This window comes from Lampetra planeri, chromosome 4 (assembly GCF_965212315.1).
Source record: "Lampetra planeri chromosome 4, kcLamPlan1.2.h2, whole genome shotgun sequence".
Taxonomy (NCBI): domain Eukaryota; kingdom Metazoa; phylum Chordata; class Hyperoartia; order Petromyzontiformes; family Petromyzontidae; genus Lampetra; species Lampetra planeri.
In genome coordinates this window covers 14,172,814-14,190,446 of record NC_136110.1, presented here as the reverse complement: position 1 = coordinate 14,190,446, position 17,633 = coordinate 14,172,814, and the positions used below count along the sequence as shown (strand labels likewise).

Sequence of the window (17,633 nt, the reverse complement as noted above, 5' to 3'; positions counted from 1 at the left end):
AAACCCACAACATTTTCAATTTGAGTACGACGTTTCGCTGGGGATTACAACCAGCTTCATTAGGAAATTTGCCAATTCTGGCAAATGTTGGTTTACTGTCACTAAAAAGTATTCACTAAATACTTAACACTTGCAACATAACTATCTTAATCCGAGTCACCGTCTCCCGTGTCGCTACCGATTGAGTTCACCCTGTCTGTCGTACTCTCATCCACCTGACAGCCAAATAAAGAATTCATCCATTCAGTGCCAATAAAATGGCTACTACTTCATGGGGAACTAAACAGTGGTTGTCCTATGGGAAGAATCTCCCTTGCTAGAGTAATGTGGAATTTCCACTACTGGTTCAGGGTTATACACAGCAGATGACCTCTAATTCCTCAATGCTCATGAGTGAGAAATGACTTTGCCTTTGAGTTGCATTGAAGTCGTGGTTCCTGCCCATTTTGGAATCTCTGCAAAAATTATTTATAAACAAAGAAACAAGAAACATTGGTTCACGTTTCATGTGACACTAAAATTAAACGATCTAATTGCATTAGAATCCAATGTTAAATAAACGCATGTTTGTAATGGTAAGCATACGCAGATGTCACGTAGTTCAAATTATTAAACAAGAAATGCTCTCAGACGTGACGTCACCATAACGGGAGCCACAGCAGGCCTGACGTCACAACAGGCCAAGCGCTGAGTGTTCAGCGCTCGCACGCGAAGCTCACACTCGGACTGGCTCCACATCGGCAACGCTCACATGAAGATGCCACTGCTGGAAAGCATCATGGGCTTCGCTGTGCTGAGCTCCTGTCACAACGGAAATGTGGTGGACTACAAGGACGACGATGTCAGCTGCCTGACTCCGATGCTGCTGCACAACACCAGACGTGACCCAACAGGTCACTGCCGATGTGCGGGGTGTTGGCGATGATGGCCGTGGTGCAGATCATCATGTGGTGTCGTTGGAGAATTGGTGAGGTGCAACATTGTGGATCTGTGGGTCGCTGTTGTGAGTTTACGGCGCCTCTTGCGTAACTGGCAGCATGTGTCCTACATTGTAAACGTGCAATGATTGGAGAACTCACCACAGTTAGAGAATGTTCAATAAATATTTGCTCGGACGAGGTACAGCAAAGCCCCCCAAAATACAATACCAGTGTGTGTCCTATAACGTCATATACCGCTGATAATTATTAATCATTGTTATGATCTGCTATGATTAATCAACTGTCGGATGAAGGACTCCAAAATGAATATCAATCTCACGGTCCTGCAGTGTAATAATTCACTTAGTGCCTGCTGCTAACGGATGTCTATGTGAGTCGATGGGTTTCTATGTGAATATTACCCCTGCTGTGTGTGTGTGCTTTTAAGTCCCAGGCCTCCCTTAGTTCGACTCGGCCTTACATTAGTACCTGGTGTGGTGTGTAAATATCAGTAATGGGGAGACAAAGGCGGCTGAGCTTGGTGTTGGCCACCCGCCCCCTCATGTGCCGTGTTGGCTTCATAGGTGCTCGCTAAAAGCATTTGCTCCAACAATCTGTTAAAATTCATAATATTGTACAGTTTTTTGGGTGTGGTGAAGCCAATACCACCTGCACAGCTAATTAGAGTCGCCACGTAAACAAAACGTGCCAATTAGTGACTACTTTAACACACCGGTGTGTTGGAGAGCAAATTCACAACATTTTCAATTTCCGTACGACGTTTTGCTGGTGATTTAAAACCAGCATCAGGTGAATTCCAGAGTGGCCTACGTAATATATCATTTTACTATTGTTGTTATTACTACTGTTATTACTATACCGGATGGCACAATTCCTGTCCCACTCACTCCGCGGAAGACAAACGTGCCTCTGACACAGATGATGTGTCCGTCGTTGGGGTCCTTGCCACGTAGATGGTTGAGGATTGTCTCCTCCGTGCTCGCGTCGGTATCGATTCTGTTGAGAGAGATTATACTTTCGAACACTTTAGTTATGACCTTTTTCAATAATTAACCGTTGAAAATTATAACGACTGCTACTGCCGTTGCTCACTCTCGACCTACGATTTATTTCAGTTATCCATGTCGTAGGAGCATTTAGTATGCAACTGTAAAGACATAAATGATTGGTAAATTTATTCTATGAGCACATTGATATGTAGCTTTTAATATAAAAGAAAATCTTCAAAAACACTCGACAATGAAAAGCAACGTCACGAGGTGGCACAGATTGATCCTCATCTATAAATGTGTAAAATCTTGACTTAAAGCTTTCGTGACTGCAGGAATTCTTATTCTTTGGGTCTTTCGGTGACGTAACGGAGATAGATTCAAAGAAAATAACAAAAATAACAAAACTACGACGTTTTGATCGCAACACAAGCATTCGTCATCAGGAAGAGGGGGTTAGCTTCTAAAGGTAAAGTTAATGTAAGTGGTGGGCAGCGACATCTGTCTCAAATTTTTCCATGATAACATTGGCTACAACTGGAGATAAGGGAGAACCCATTGGGGTAACTTTAACTTATTTGTCGACTGACTCCGCCTTTCACCTTCACCCCAGATATGCCCTCCTTATAATAAGGCATTATGTAATGCAGCCATGACCGTAATTACCACTCCAGGCCGATAGGTGCCACCCTGTCATTACATCACCCCCCCCCCCGTGGTTAAAAGATAGCCGTCCCGGTTAATAATAATAACCAAAACACACGTGATGCAGAAAAAGTTCCGCCAGAAGTGGAACAAATATAACAAAATTTCTCTGTGAATAGGGCAGAACGATCTGTAATAAAAGGGAAGGATTCAACCAGCAACCTAGGGAGGTAAGAGAACAACAATAGGAACAGAGAGGGGAAAGAGGAGAATAAAAAAAAATTGTCTTCTATAAAACACGCGAGCGCAACCCCCCCCCCCCCCCCAATTCCCACATACACACGCAACCAACGGTGTTATCGAAATTTTAAACATTTGGACCGAGTCCTCAAAGCCGGGTCCGCCCATGGGGACAATCTTCACATCCTTGACAGAAGATGTGGGCTCCTCCTGGAAACCCAAAAAAGGTGGTTTCACTCCCAGCTTCACAGGTATCGCGGCTTCCATCTCGGTCAGCGACTACGCGCGTTCGGCGGGATCACAGGCCCCGTCGGTTAGGGGTTCTGAAGCTGTGGGCGGCACAATACAGTCCTCCTAACGCATGCTCTCCATTGGCGTCTCCACCGGTTCGTCGGACACAACTGACACCGGCCGTACACAATTTGGAGATGAGGTGTTAGTCTAAGGAGGAATATAAGGCTTAAACCGCGACGGAGGAACAAACCAACGGCGACAGCCAACTCGTAGGTGCACGCACTGTGTCCGTTTGACTTCCACCACTTCTACAGGACCCAGATACGCCCCCCTTATAATAAGGCATTATGTAATGCAGCCATGTCCGTAATTACCACTCCAGGCCGACAGGTGTCCCCCTGTCATTGCACATGGAACCCCGTCACTACCTCACCTGCAGTTGGCATTGATTCTTAAGCGCATTCATTAGGGCATTTAGACACTCCCACCCCCTTCCCCCTCCCCTCCATTTTTTTCGTACAGGGGTATCAGAGCTTAGAAACACCAGGGATGTATAATTTATTGAAACAGTTTATTGAAACATGTGGTTTAGATAGGTTTCCATTGCACTGTAATCCGTAATGTGTTTGTGCTGGTGCCAAACCCCTTTCATATCCTCTATGTATACCTGAATTGTTTTTTAATAAAATATTTTTGGAGAAAAAAAATCCATACAGAATTTTACACTGCAATGAAGTCAAAGTTAGATATGGAGAGCCTCCGTAACCTCGAAGATTGCACGCGAGTGGTGCTTGTGTGGTTTGCATTGAACGAAATGCTGCTTAATTCAGGAAAATCGAAGGTTCTGCTTGTTGACACTAGGGCTCAGGTGAAAACATTTGTGGGAGGATCAGGTGTGGCGGTCACAGACTCCGGGATTCAGTTTTTTACTCATCTAAAGAACCTCGGAACCATACTCAACCGGAATATGTCGTTATATCACCACCTGCAAAATATAGTCAGGTCCTGAAATTTTCATATTAGGGCTCTAGGACACATTCGACCACTATTGAGTCGTGGCATAGCCAATGTGGTAGCGTGTAGCATAGTATCGACAAGGCTTGATTATTGCAACTCACTACTATACGGGATGTCTGGCAAAAACCTTAACAAGATGCAGCGTATACAAATGTATTTGATACGTGTCATGTCAGGTACTGCATGTCCATCCAGTGCTCGCTGGGCTGCATTGGTGTCCAGTTGTCCAACGAATGCATTATAAGGTCACACTCATTACACACAAAGTTCTTGCGACATATGAACCACAATACCTTTCTGATCTCATCAAGGAGCATAAACCATCATGCGAACTCTGGTCATCCTCACAGCAGCGGCTTTTGGATAGCCATCGAACAAAGACGGTCGCTGCATTGCCCGCTTTCAGATATGCTTCTGCGGCCGTTTGTAACGCTCTTTCTTCCGATATTAGGAAGCCACTGGAGCTATGCACTTTGAAATCTAGATTGAAAACTTATTTCTTTGGAACTGTTTTTTTGTTTAGTTTTTTGTCTTTCCTCCGCACCTTCGACTAGCACGGTTGGCTACGTACAGTGCGAAATAAGTTGACCATACATACCGAGATGTAATGGATGAACGTGCATTCTAAAACTTGTGTAAACTGTCACTTTTATTCACTAACCTAGGTGCAATGGCTCAAACACATGAATAAGGTTAACCACTCTGAGTCGCGTCGTTACGAGAGGTACATTGCACGTGCATTTACAGCGCCGTCAGTGCCGAGTTTATACAGCCCTTGTTAACATGAACACGGAAATTATTACCATCATCATTACAATCAACATTGGTATCATCTCCAGGTGTTTTGGGTTGTTAGCTACTGCTTACAACCCGTTTGTAGTGAGATGCAATTTGCATGATTGACATGACAGAAAACGAAATATTATTGCTGTGGACATTATCCCAATATTCAGCATCAGTCATCTTGTCCACGCATGCATAAATAACGAAATGTTTATGGCGAGCTTAGAGCAATGATAAGATGCTCTCAACTTTGTGCTGAGATTTGGAAAAATATTGGGGAATGGAGGCATGGAGCAAGGTATTTTGTTCATGGTGTTTGCATAATTTAATATCCAATATCTGATTAAATAAATGTACATGGGGAAATTAATCACACCCTACTGTTGAGCAAAAATTAATTTCACGTTGTTTTGACGTGCGCATATTTTATAACTTGGCTCCAGATTCATGTGTTTGCATGTTTTGTCAATAATTCACAGTACACACGGTGCCGATGTGGGTTGAGACTAACATTTTTATATTAAAACAGAGATAATTACATTTGTTATTATGGTATTACAGTAACAATATTTATCACAACATGCAGACATAACCAAATGCTACATTAGGTTTATTAACAGCTCAATAATACAAACAGCACAATGTGTGATCATCTTCAGCTGTAAAAGTAGGACAGCAATTTTCACCACGTGATTGGGAGAGGGGAGAGATGCTCAGGGAAACAAATCGTTGTTGATGTAAATAGATATAATGGGCCCATTTAAACATCGTGAAGTTGCCACATTTTCTTAAAATGCCATCTTCAGTGTATGGTAGACTAGCTTTACTACCCGGCTTCCCCCGAGACTTGGATTCTTGTCTTGGATTAATACACGGCCTACGCGTAGGGTGGGGGGGATGCGTTACGTCAGCAGGCACACTGCGTAACGCTGCCGCATGCGGGTGATATCACAGATGTGACGTCACCGCTCACTTGCCGTGCAAAATATATCCATTATTGCGCCCCCCCCCCAAATACAAGTCTATTTTTATACTTTTTGCATTGTGTACAGTCTGGAAGCTACCCACATGACAAATTTCAAGTATGTTGCATGTCAGGAAGTACGCTAAACATTTCGAACAGACACACATATTCACAAGTTTCCCTTTCATATTTATAGATAAAATTGTTTACAAATGACTAAATTTGCATGTGTGTGTATGTGGAACTTTAGGCACCAGAGCCCCACAATCCGGATTCAAATTCTGAATATATAAAACGCCTGCAGAAATTCAGATGCGAGCCTGCCCTGGGATCCTCTTGGGCACCTCTGTCTAAAACGCAGATACGTTTGGCAGCAGCGTATTGGAGGGACGAAGGCGGCAGTGTGTAGTCTTGGCCACACCACCTCTTGTGTTGTGTTGTCCGTAATATGTGGTCGCTAACAACACCTGCCCTAGTTGTCTATAAAGCAAAAAAAAGTGAAAATGGTACATCAAGGACAGGCAAACCAACATCTGCAAATCAACTAGAGTATCCATTGCATGCCATAATTTCTATGAGCAAATGTCTCTTCTGCAGGAGCCTCGCATGGGAGTATTTTCTCTCCTGCTGAATATGATAGTGGTCAATATATGTATTTAATAACTATTTGAAGAGTGGTAAGACTCCATATTATGGCAAATGTGCTATGTATGATACGACATCTTCAAAAATTGTGTGGGTTTTCTCTGGGCAAGCCAATTTCTTCCCATTCTATTCTTTGGGTCTTTCGGTAAAGCCACGTAGAAAAAAAAAGAATTAAACATCACATTTCGATCGCAACACAAGCAATCGTCTCCAGGTGAGAGAGAGAGAGAGAAAGCTGCTGAGACAAAGTCTTATATAGGCCTGAGATGTGTGCATCAAGGTAGATGGGTGGAGCTAAAGATGGTCCAACCACAGAGGCTGGGGCAGCGATCTTTGTATTGTGAGAGATTAGCCTGTTTTGCAGCACGTGAACTTTCCTCAGGTCAAAATACCACAATCATCATTGGTTTTCAACTGCTATCCATTTAATGTGTGACTTGTTGAGGTTTGAATATAACTGATTTCACTAGAATTCAACTAGCATAGTTTCAAGCCGGACTTTGCTGATGAGACCTTGCATCAAAACCAGCTCAAAATTTGCTTGTGTTTCACTCCCAGTAAGTCTTGCAGTTGACAGGAAAAAGATACTTTTATTCTTGATGTGCAGGGACAGATATGTATAGGAGATTTACTGTATTTTTTTTTTTATATAGAACTATGGATCTGCTGGTCTCCAAAGGTAACGGCATTCGGATATGGGGGTGATGGAGGAGAGGCACTGCACTGCCGTTCACCTGCGTAGAAAGTGATTGAAATGGTGTGCTGTCTATAAAATAAACTCAACATGTTTCCCAACAACTCTCTAAGAAGTCTGAAAACAGTATTAGAATTCAATAAACCACACTAAACATGCAACGTATTTTTCATAAATGTTTGGAATGTTTCATCACTTAAATATAACTATATGCCCAGTTCCTTATGATTACATATTTAAATAACATAGCAATTGGATTACATTTACCACAGTCTAATTACACTTTAAAACATATTTTGTTAAGGGGACTGAACACAAGCTTAGTATTAAGCAAACACCTACGGTACTGAGACTGCCACACTCACGTTTCTAGAGACGTCGTTGAAAGCATAACATGCTCCATTCAAACTTAACGCGGCGGTTATCATAGAGGTGGTGCTGATGAGTTGACAGGAGTAATAAGGCTCTGATTTTGGTTCGGTTATTTTAGTAAAATTCAAGACTGACATGTAGGAGAAAAAAACTATTCACAGAAAGGTCACAGAATAACATGGGATGGTGCCCCATCTGAAAACGTGTCTTGTATGATAAATATCAATATGTATTTAAGTTAAAATCCTAAAAAGAAAGTTTGTAAACTTTTTAAAATACATAAAGTTACCAATTTGAGTATTTTTTACATTTCAAGTCAATGTGAATATAACGGGGACGCAGTTCTTATGGGGATAACCATATGGCCCCATCCCTCCTCATGACGCCCCACACACGTCTGTCTGTGCAGCACATGCAGTACAGCATTTTTGAAAGAAAAAAAGCAAGTACCTCATGAAATGTTTCCACAGCTATGTTTAAGATGTCATAAACTTTAAATGTATGATTTCCGTGACCACTCCGTGACTTCCATGCAAAAACTGGAGCCTTCCTGTGTGACGGTTGGAAGATGAGATTCATCAGCAACCACTGGATGCACCAAGTGATAAACAACCTCACTATGTTGTCACTATTCACCCTGCCTGTGCCTGACAACAGTGTTTCTCTTTTTTGGCCCGCGGACAACTCAGCCGATGCAAATATTTCCACGGACCACCCAGCCCCCCACCCCTAGTGACAAAACGCAATCACTTCTCTCTCTAAATACCAGGAATACAAAATGAGTCATTTTACCGGAACATAGAAAAAAAATTAAACGCAGCTCTAAGCATTTTTTATGGGGGCACACTTTAAGGACAGTCCAATGTTTGTGGGAAATGCTCCTTCTTCAAAGCAGACAGAATAATTACCTGACAGAAATTGAGAAAGTATCACGCTATAGAACATTTGAAATACAGATATATTTCGTGATAAATGTGGATCTTTGCAAATCTACTGCTGAATGAAGGCAGCCCCATAATGGTACAACTTAACCAGTATGCACCTCCAATTGTTTTGTTATTGCTTGACAAACTTTATTTTGATAAAGTGAATTTTTAGCAATTCCATTCATTTTTTATAGTTATATCAAACATGGAAAATGAAAAGCAAGTATAATCCTATTTTATGAAGCTCAGATAATTTTACCAATTCCCAAGATTTTCTTTATAAATTCAGTGCCTTAAATATGGAGACATTTCTGTTGATATATATTCCAAAAGCACGTGTGGGCAATTTAGCTCGGATTGGTCCAGCATTGAAATGCAGTGAATGTCGTGGCATGTATGACTTAGATGCTTGCTGTGACAACTTAGGGCCCGTCCCAGAATCAATGGTATTGTGTATGTAGATGTCGAGACTTTCTCTGTTCTAAGATGTAAATGGATCTCATGGAAGCTGGAATGCTTGGTTAATCTTCTGGAGTGAAAAGCGTGATAAATAACATGGACCACCCTTGGGTGACATAGCTACATTTTATAAAATGAGCCTTATGGCAGGACCCCGGGGTCCCATAAGCCCCCGGCTCTCGCATAAACTGCGTTGTTGAAGGTGAACGATACGGCAATCTATTCCTCTCGACGAGCTCTACACGATGCGCTAATCAAAGTTTCAAAGTTTTGTTTCTTCTGCGCATTCGTCCTCGCTGTGCTTGGAGGACATGACAACAGAATGAACCGCGCCAGGTGGGTCGCGGCGTTTATGTGCGCGGTGGGACGGAGTCGTCAAAAATAAATGAATTAATTATGATTTTGACTTCCGTTTATTTGGGACCCCGGGGTCCCGCCATAAGGTTCAAATATTTCTGATGTCGAGTTTATTTATTCACACGGGGGATGCCCCATGCTATGTCATGTATTATGCACGAGGCAGTGGCTGTGGTTTAGATATTTAACCACAGCCACAGCATCACAGTCACAACGAACTCGTCATACCAAGAGGCTCTTATCTGCCATCCTTCATATAAACGTATCGAATAAACGGGTACAAATTTACATCCACTAACCTCTGCTGGTAACAGGAACTATGGTTGAATGATTATGGATGAGAGTGGTTTTACTGTATCTCAAGATGTCATCTGTAAGAGGTTGCTCAAAGGGAATTGAAGAGTGGACAGTGAGTTGGATGATTGGATACTCTTGGCCGAGGGAAAGAAGCGGAAGAAGGCGTATGGTAACTACAAATGTATACAGCAGTGGGACAGGGGCCGTCCTGAGTTCTCTCAGGTCTTGGTGTCTTCTCCCAGCACAGGGAGGGATAGATCACAGCGGCAACGCTCTCGTGCTGCTACGCCGGCGAGCAGCGCCTCCGTCTACACACACCATGCAGGGCACCATCGACAGGATTAGTCTATGAGACCAGACCAGATATTTCATATGTCTGTACCAACTGAGGTGTTTTTTTCAAGTATTTTATGAACAAGACGATTCAGGTGCACACAGAGGATGAAAGGAGATTTACACCAGCACAAACACATTCTGGATTCCAGTAGAATGGAAACCTGTCTAAACCGCATGTTTCAATAAACTTATTCAATACACTGTGCAACTCTGGTGTCTTTCTAAGCTCTTATACTCTTGTAGAAGGGAAAAAAGGGAAGGGTGGGAGAAGGGGGGCTAAATGCCCGAATGAATGATCTTAAGAATCAATGCCCACTGGACCACCTGAGGTGTTATAACAAATAATTAACTCTTATTAGCCATAAATAGGTTGGTACCATTAAAATGTTGTTTTGTTAAATGGTTTCCATTTCTGCTCTGGCCCAAGGACTAAACTAAACTGAGCAAGACCACTGGGCATTTCAACATTATATAGAATAAACATCACTATTCTGCTGTACAGATAACAGTAATTCAAACGTTAGTAAAAACATATTCAAACCTACCTTCACAGATATTAAGCAAGGCTGTTTGTACATTTATAATTATTTCAAGTTAACGTAGAAATCACCAAACTTAGTTTAAAAATGTTTAATTTAGAAAATTGTGCTTTATCAAGGCATGGTCACTAGAAGGGATGATGGCTGGTGGTCAAGACTTACGGAGTGCCCTAGAGGATGCCCTTTATGAAGATGGAGGGATGAAAACTGCAAAAAAAAATGCAGGTGCTAAATGGATTTCTACACCACAGGACAGTGACTTGGGAAGGCTCAAATCCAGCAGTGAATTATGGCTCATCATGATGAATATATGAAACAAGAATGACATCTCCAGTTTGACACTATTGGAACCTCCTTTGCCAGTAGCAAAATATGATAATTGTTTTTTTACCCTTTTATCTGGCACCAAAACTGACACCTTTTTTTTACAAGGAGTCATGTTTGCATTGACCACAATACCTGCGGTCGGAATGCAAACAAAAAACACAACTCTGATAATGTATGCACTGTCCTTGAAATTGATTGGTCCACACCCGAGACAGCTTTTCTTAGAGCCTAGTCTCACATGGTGTTGGACCAGATGACGCCAAAAGACAATGCACCATCAGAGTATGAGAGCTGGGGGTAAGCATTTACATTCATTTGAATCGACACACAGCCTCACATTAACACGTTTACCCAGCCATGCGATTGTACAGCAGGAGGTTGGGACTTACCTGTGTGTTCAAGTTGTTGGCAGCTCGCTGCATCTCACTGAGTGCGCGTTGCATGAACTGGAAAGCGTGACAGTCTACACACGGGTGCACTGTGAAGGATCACACCCACACACACAAGGCACACACAAAGACAAATATCAGAATTAAGCGAGCGACATAGGCGCCCAGCACCACGACTGACTGCCTATGTCTCCCTAGTGCTGCTGTTTACACACCGCACAAGGTACTCGTTTAAGGCTGAGTCGACCTACGGAAGGCTCAAGACTGGTTCAAATATTCGCTGCCACTGTTATTGGTCGTGGGCGAGAATATGACTCGGGTCGCCGTGTTCGTAACACAGCACGCTGACCGCTGTGCCACCGCTCCCCCACATACACAACACACGCACACACATATGATGTCATACATAACAACAACTTCCATTCGCCACTAAGTGGCGGTGATTTCACAACGACGCTTGTGCCAGGCCATGTGCACCTTGAGGCCACGTGAAGTGTCGAACGCCCGCTGGCAGGAGGTCACGGGGCAGACCCAGTTGCCACGGGTCAACTGACTGAGATGACCGAGACGAGTGGCTGATGCACCACCTGTGCCCCCTACTGTGCCAACTTGCTGTGCTTTATCAACCCGGCCCTCCGCTCGTTGTTGTGAGCGTCGCTCATCCTCCCTCCGTTGTTGTTGGAGGGTGACTGCCTCCAACTGCCCAGTAGCGTCCTTCACGAGCCTCCTCCACTGAGGCCGATCTTGACACCGCTGGTACCAGTCATCGGCAAGTCCACTCAGCTCCACATCTTCCTGTACCACGTCACTCCATTTCTTCTCTAGCCCATGCCGTGCCCATTTAGCCCTCTCTATCCGGCCGAACAAAAGCTGTTTAGGCATGCGGTGGCTGTGCATGCGGGCTACATGACCCAGCCAACGCAGCCTTGCCTGCCTGAGGAGCTCACCGATGGGACTTTGCCCAAATCTTTCAAGGATTTGTGAGCTCCTCACACAATCCAGCCTCATTAAACCCAGGATGGATCGTAGGCAGGCCAGCCTAAATGTTTCTAACTGGCGAAGATGTTCCATTAGGGGGGTCCACGTTTCGCAAGCATAGAGAAGGGAGGGAATGACCGTGGCCAAGAAGACCTGAAGCTTCGTGCGGAGCGACAGACCAGGTAGCTTACACACAGTGTTACGCAACCGATGAAAAGATATTGCCGCTCGACTGATTCGGAGTGAGACCTATGCTGCTAAACCGGAGTCGGTCATGAGCACACTGCCCAGGTATGGGAAACTCTCCACTCTCTCCACAACTGCCCCATCACCGATTGGGAGTTGTGGGGGTGGAGTGTCCGATGGTACAAAATACCCAGGCAGGTGCTTCGTTTTCATGGGGCTGATGGTAAGGCCCCACCTCTTAGTGGCACACTCCAGTTTCAGCAGGAGTGCCTCCAACTCCTCCTCTGAATGAGCCGCAATTACCAGGTCGTTGGCATACATGATGTAGTTGACCAATAGGGAGCCATCCCTTGACCGCAGCCGGGCATCGATCAGCCTCCCATTGTATCTGTACCAGATGGAAATTCCTCCGGTACAGCTACTGAAGGCTTCACGAACTACGTGGTCGAAAAGATGTTAAATAATGTTGGAGCCAGAGGACATCCCTGTCGCACCCCAAGGTGTACAGGGAATGGCTCTGACTCTCGGCCACGTAGTTTTACCCGGGCCTGCTCACCATCATGAAGGTCCTTAATGAGCATGAGCAGAGGTTCAGGGACTCTGAAAGCACAAAGAACAACCCAGAGCCCAGGCCTACTGATGGTATCATAGGCCTTAACCAGGTCAATAAAGCAGAGATATAGGTCTTGTTGGAATTCCATACACCTCTGCTGTAGCAGATGGACAGAAAATATGGCATCTGTGCAGGACCGCCCTTTCCGGAAACCGCATTGGGGCTCTGCAAGCCTCTCCTCAGCGTGCCTAGCAAGGCGATGTTGAATAATCCTTGCCAGGACCTTTCCCGGCACACTGAGGAGTGAGATGCCCCTGTAGTTGTAACAGTCTGTGCGTTCCCTCTTCTTAAAGAGGGGGACCACCAGGGCATCCTTCCAATCCTGCGGAACTCGTCCAGTGGTCCAGACTGTTGTTATGATGTCATGTAGGGCAGTCTGTGCACAAACGCCACCCTCCCTCAGCATTTCGCTTGGAAGATCATCTCTGCCCGGTGCCTTTACTGGTCTCAGACTCTGGATCGCCTTCAGTACTTCCTCAGCAGATGGCACCTCAGCCAGCCACTCATAGGGGGTGACTTCTTCTTCCAATATTTGAGGCACCGCAGCCTCAGCAGGGTCATCCCCACTTTGTGCCACGATGTTTTCCTGGCTGAGGGATTTCCCCTCCCCCAGGACCTCACCGAAATGCTCAGCAAATCTGCAAACCTGTTCCTGAGGGTCGGAGATTGGATCACCGTTTTTCCCCTAATGATGGTAATAGGTGTGGCGCTGCAGGTTACTTTTTTGGTGGAGTTAAATAGGGATTTGTGATCACGGGCCTCCTCAGCAACCCGCGACCCCCACCCATCCTTGCAGCGCCTCACGCCTCTACGAACATCCGAGTGAAGGCTGCGGTAAGCCTCCTCATTCTCTGACGTGGGATGCTGTAGACGATTCGAGTGGGCCTGTCACTTTCTCTCAACCATCCTGAACACCTCCTCTGTCAGCCAGGGTCTCTGAGGAGGTCTGGACCACGTACCCAAAGCAGCCATTTTAGCTGCATGAGTCACAGTCCTAAACCTCGCCCATTTACCCTCGACATCAGGAGTGGGGGACGATGCCAACCCCAGCCGCAAGCGATGATGAAATTTTCGCTTGCAACTTTCATCAGCTAACTGAGACCAGGCCACCTTAGGTTGGAATGGGGTCCTGGGTGTACACCCACCACCGGAGTGGAAGAATGGTAGGCGCATCTTACAGATGACTAGTCGATGGTCAGAGAGCAGATCAGCTCCACGGCTGGTCCTGGTATCAAGGACATGGGCTCGCATCCGCTGGTCCATCACTATGTAGTCCAGCAGATGTTCTTGCTTGGACCCGGCATGCATTCATGATGTTGTGTGGATGTGCCGATGCCGGAACAGCATGTTGGTAATTACAAGCCCATGGGCTGCACAAAAATCTAGCAGCCTCCTACCGTTGCTATTAAGCTGATCTGGCCCATGCCTTCCAATCACTCCAAACCAGGTGCCAGCATGATGACCAATTCAGGCATTGAAGTCACCCAACAAAATTACACTATCCCGAGGGGCCACTTTAGCCAGCACCTGTGATAGGAGGTCATAGAAGGCATCTGACTCATCGGCCTTGCCTGCATTCCTCCATGGATGTTCGTCTTCGGTGGGGGCATAAGTAACCATGACCACCACTCCTCGCCTTCGGTTGATGGGAAGGTGAGCCCAAAGTAGCCTGGGGCTTACAGCTTCCCATACTTTACCGCCACGCTCCCACGTCTCCTTCATTCTTTTGTTCAGAAGAAGAGCTACACCCTGTTGTTTGGCAGTCTCCTGCCCCGAGTAGAGGACTGTCCACCCCTCATGGTGGCAGGAGCCAGAGCCGGTCCACCGGACCTCCTGTATGCCACAGAGATCCAGGCGGCAGAGGTCGCAAACGGGTTTTGATTCCTTACCCGTACCCGGCCGCACCAGGGTCGCAAACGGGTATCCGTACCCGGCCGGGTACGGGTAGCCGGATATCGGGTAGGGTACGGGTATCGGGTACCCAGTTGCGACCTCTGCCAGGCGGTACCGGTCCAACTCCCGACAGAGGAGAGCAGCCTCTCCTCCGCAGCATGTCACACACACACACAACACGCCACACACTCACAGCACACTCACCATCCACACCACTCCAACAGCACACACAGAACATCATATCACACCAACACAGTACACAAATACAGCACCAGCACAGCAATAAAATACAGTACATAACCACAGCACACCTTACAATCACGTAAATAGTATACAAATACAGCACACCTCACCAGCACAACACACCCAATAAAAACACAATGGCAGCACACCTCAAGTGCACACACAGTTCACAAACACAGCATTCCTCATCATCAAAGACAAATATCTCCCGTATAGCCTTAACGGATTGCTGGGGCAAGTGTGGTTAGCGAGCATCACCTATGAAGGCCGGCACGGCACACGAGGGGTGAGTGGCCAGCCCCATGCCCGGCCGCCTTTGTCTCCTGAGTGGCAATGTTTACACACCGCAACAGGTACTCATTTGTGGCTGGGTCGATCTAGAGGAGGCCCATGACCGGTTTTGATAATCGTCACCGGTATTGGCCGTGAGCAGGACTCGAACTCGGGTCGCGGGGTTTGTAGCGCAGTGCCCTAACCGCGACACTAATCGCTCCCCATACACACAGCACCACCACCACCATGACAATACACACAGCGCAGCCCCTCTGCACAGGAGCACAGCACATCCCCGCAGCAGCGGCCCACGTCGCGTACGCAGCTCACGTACTCTCGCTGCCATCCTGCGCGGCACCCGAGACGGCTGCTGTTGTCGCTGCTGTTGCAGTCCAGGCGAGAAGCAGCGTCAGCACGACGACGACAACGGCTGGGAGGACGCGCTGCCGGGACATGTCTCCTCGGCGCGTGACGACGGGGGATGAATCTTGATCTCGCGTGCCCGAGCACTGCTACTGCGGGCTCAGAGGGCCGTCGTGTGGCGGTGCCTCCGCGTCCTCTGCGCGCGCTCACAAAGACGCGGCAGCCTCGCTGGGCGGGGCTGCCCCGCGCGCCCTCTCGGCGCTAATTGAGCCGCCACTCAGCTCCGCCGCTCACTCACCGTGACATTCAATTCAGTTTCAGTTGTCATTTATTTGGTATAGCCCTGTGAGCCATTCGGCTCTTGAATCGGGTGCAACCGCATCAAGCAAAAAACTAAAAACATGAACAAGAAAACATCTTAAAGTGACTATGTGACTATGTGCAAACAGAAAATTCAAGAAAAGACAGCAAAATATTGCAGAAAAAGCACCGTACACCAACACATCACACGCGAGTCCGGGCACACCACCACCAACTACAACTACCCCCCCCAGTGATGATGGCCACCCTTATGCCAGGCGCATACCAGGCTACTGGAGGACAAGAGCCTCGCCACGCCATGCGAGTCGGGTTAGGGGTATTTAAAATCGTACACTTCAGCACTATACTATTCTTGATAACAGAAATTTGTTCAGGAGATAGATGTCAATGTGGAGGTGTGCTTACCATGACGAGAGGGCTTCAAAAGAGAGTCCGTTCGGTTTTGCTATCCCTCCATTCGAGGAACGCACACTTCAGCACTAAACAAATTATTTAGTGAGAGTGCTGCGTTAGCAATGGTGCACAAGCACACATTTACCCCCCCCCCCCCAAAAAAAAAAAATCAACGCATCCGACAATATATTAGACGTGTTTTCTCTTCAAGGCATTGTTATTGACTTCTGTATTGAGGTTTTTGTTATTCACATTTTAGCACCCTGGACAGCGCGGGTTTAAGGCGAGGAGCAAAGACGCAGGAGCATGATACAGCTAATAGGGGACTGTATAATATACAATACATATTCTGCTGTGTTCCAGTTGTAATCCTCTCAGATATCTCCGACTGTTTAGTGAACTTGTTGTACGTGACTTGCATTCCTCATATTTATCTTCTTGCTGTGAGTCGGATGCAGTCAATGGGGGCGTCGTGGTTAGCACTGTGGAGGAGGCTCGTGAAGGACGCTTCTGGCCATTTGGAGGCATTCGCCCTCCAACAACAACGGAGGGCAGAGGAGCGACGCTCACAACAACGAGCGGAGCGCCGGGTGGCTAAAGCACAGCAAGTTGGCACAGTAGGGGGCACAGGTGGTGCATCTGCCACTCATCTCAGTCGGTCAACCAATGGCACCTGCTGGGTCTGTCCCGTGACCTGTCAGCGAGTCTTCGACACTTCACGTGGCCTCAAAGTGCACCTAGCCTGGTACACAGGGGCCGTGGTGTGGTTGACGCCACTTAATGGCAAATGATGGTTATTGTTATTCGTGGTTAACACACTGCATTATGAACCCGGCGACCCATATTCGATTCCCAGCCACGGATACCAGCCATGAGTGATATTCCCCTTCACCAACCCACAGTGTGGTCAAACATCCACCATGCCCGACACGACGTGGGAATGACTTTATCCACCAATATAATTACACATGTTTTCTTGCCTCAGCAGCTCTCCCGCTATATTTTTTCACCTGATGACGATTGCTTGTGTTGCTATCTAAACGTCGTGATATTTCAATTTCTTTATTATTTTTCTATCTACGTGGTTTTACCCAAAGAACCAAAGAATAATATAATTACCGTATCGAGTGTAAGAGGCAATGTGATGACACACCATTAGCCTACCTACAATCGGCAAATAAGCCCTTCATAAGTAATTTCTCCTGTACGGTATCCA

General features: G+C 46.2%; 1 protein-coding gene across 1 annotated transcript; it reads right to left on the bottom strand.

Annotated features, from left to right (window-relative positions):
• Positions 1-8,575: 8,575 nt before the first annotated feature.
• NICOL1 (NELL2 interacting cell ontogeny regulator 1) lies at positions 8,576-15,933 on the bottom strand. Its single transcript, XM_078593317.1, has 3 exons — positions 15,675-15,933; positions 11,155-11,243; positions 8,576-9,871 (listed from the first exon to the last, which is right to left on the bottom strand). The coding sequence occupies exons 1-3, from the start codon at positions 15,793-15,795 to the stop codon at positions 9,782-9,784; spliced, it is 300 nt and encodes a 99-aa protein (XP_078449443.1). The 5' UTR covers positions 15,796-15,933; the 3' UTR covers positions 8,576-9,781.
• Between the last annotated feature and the right edge of the window lie 1,700 nt (positions 15,934-17,633).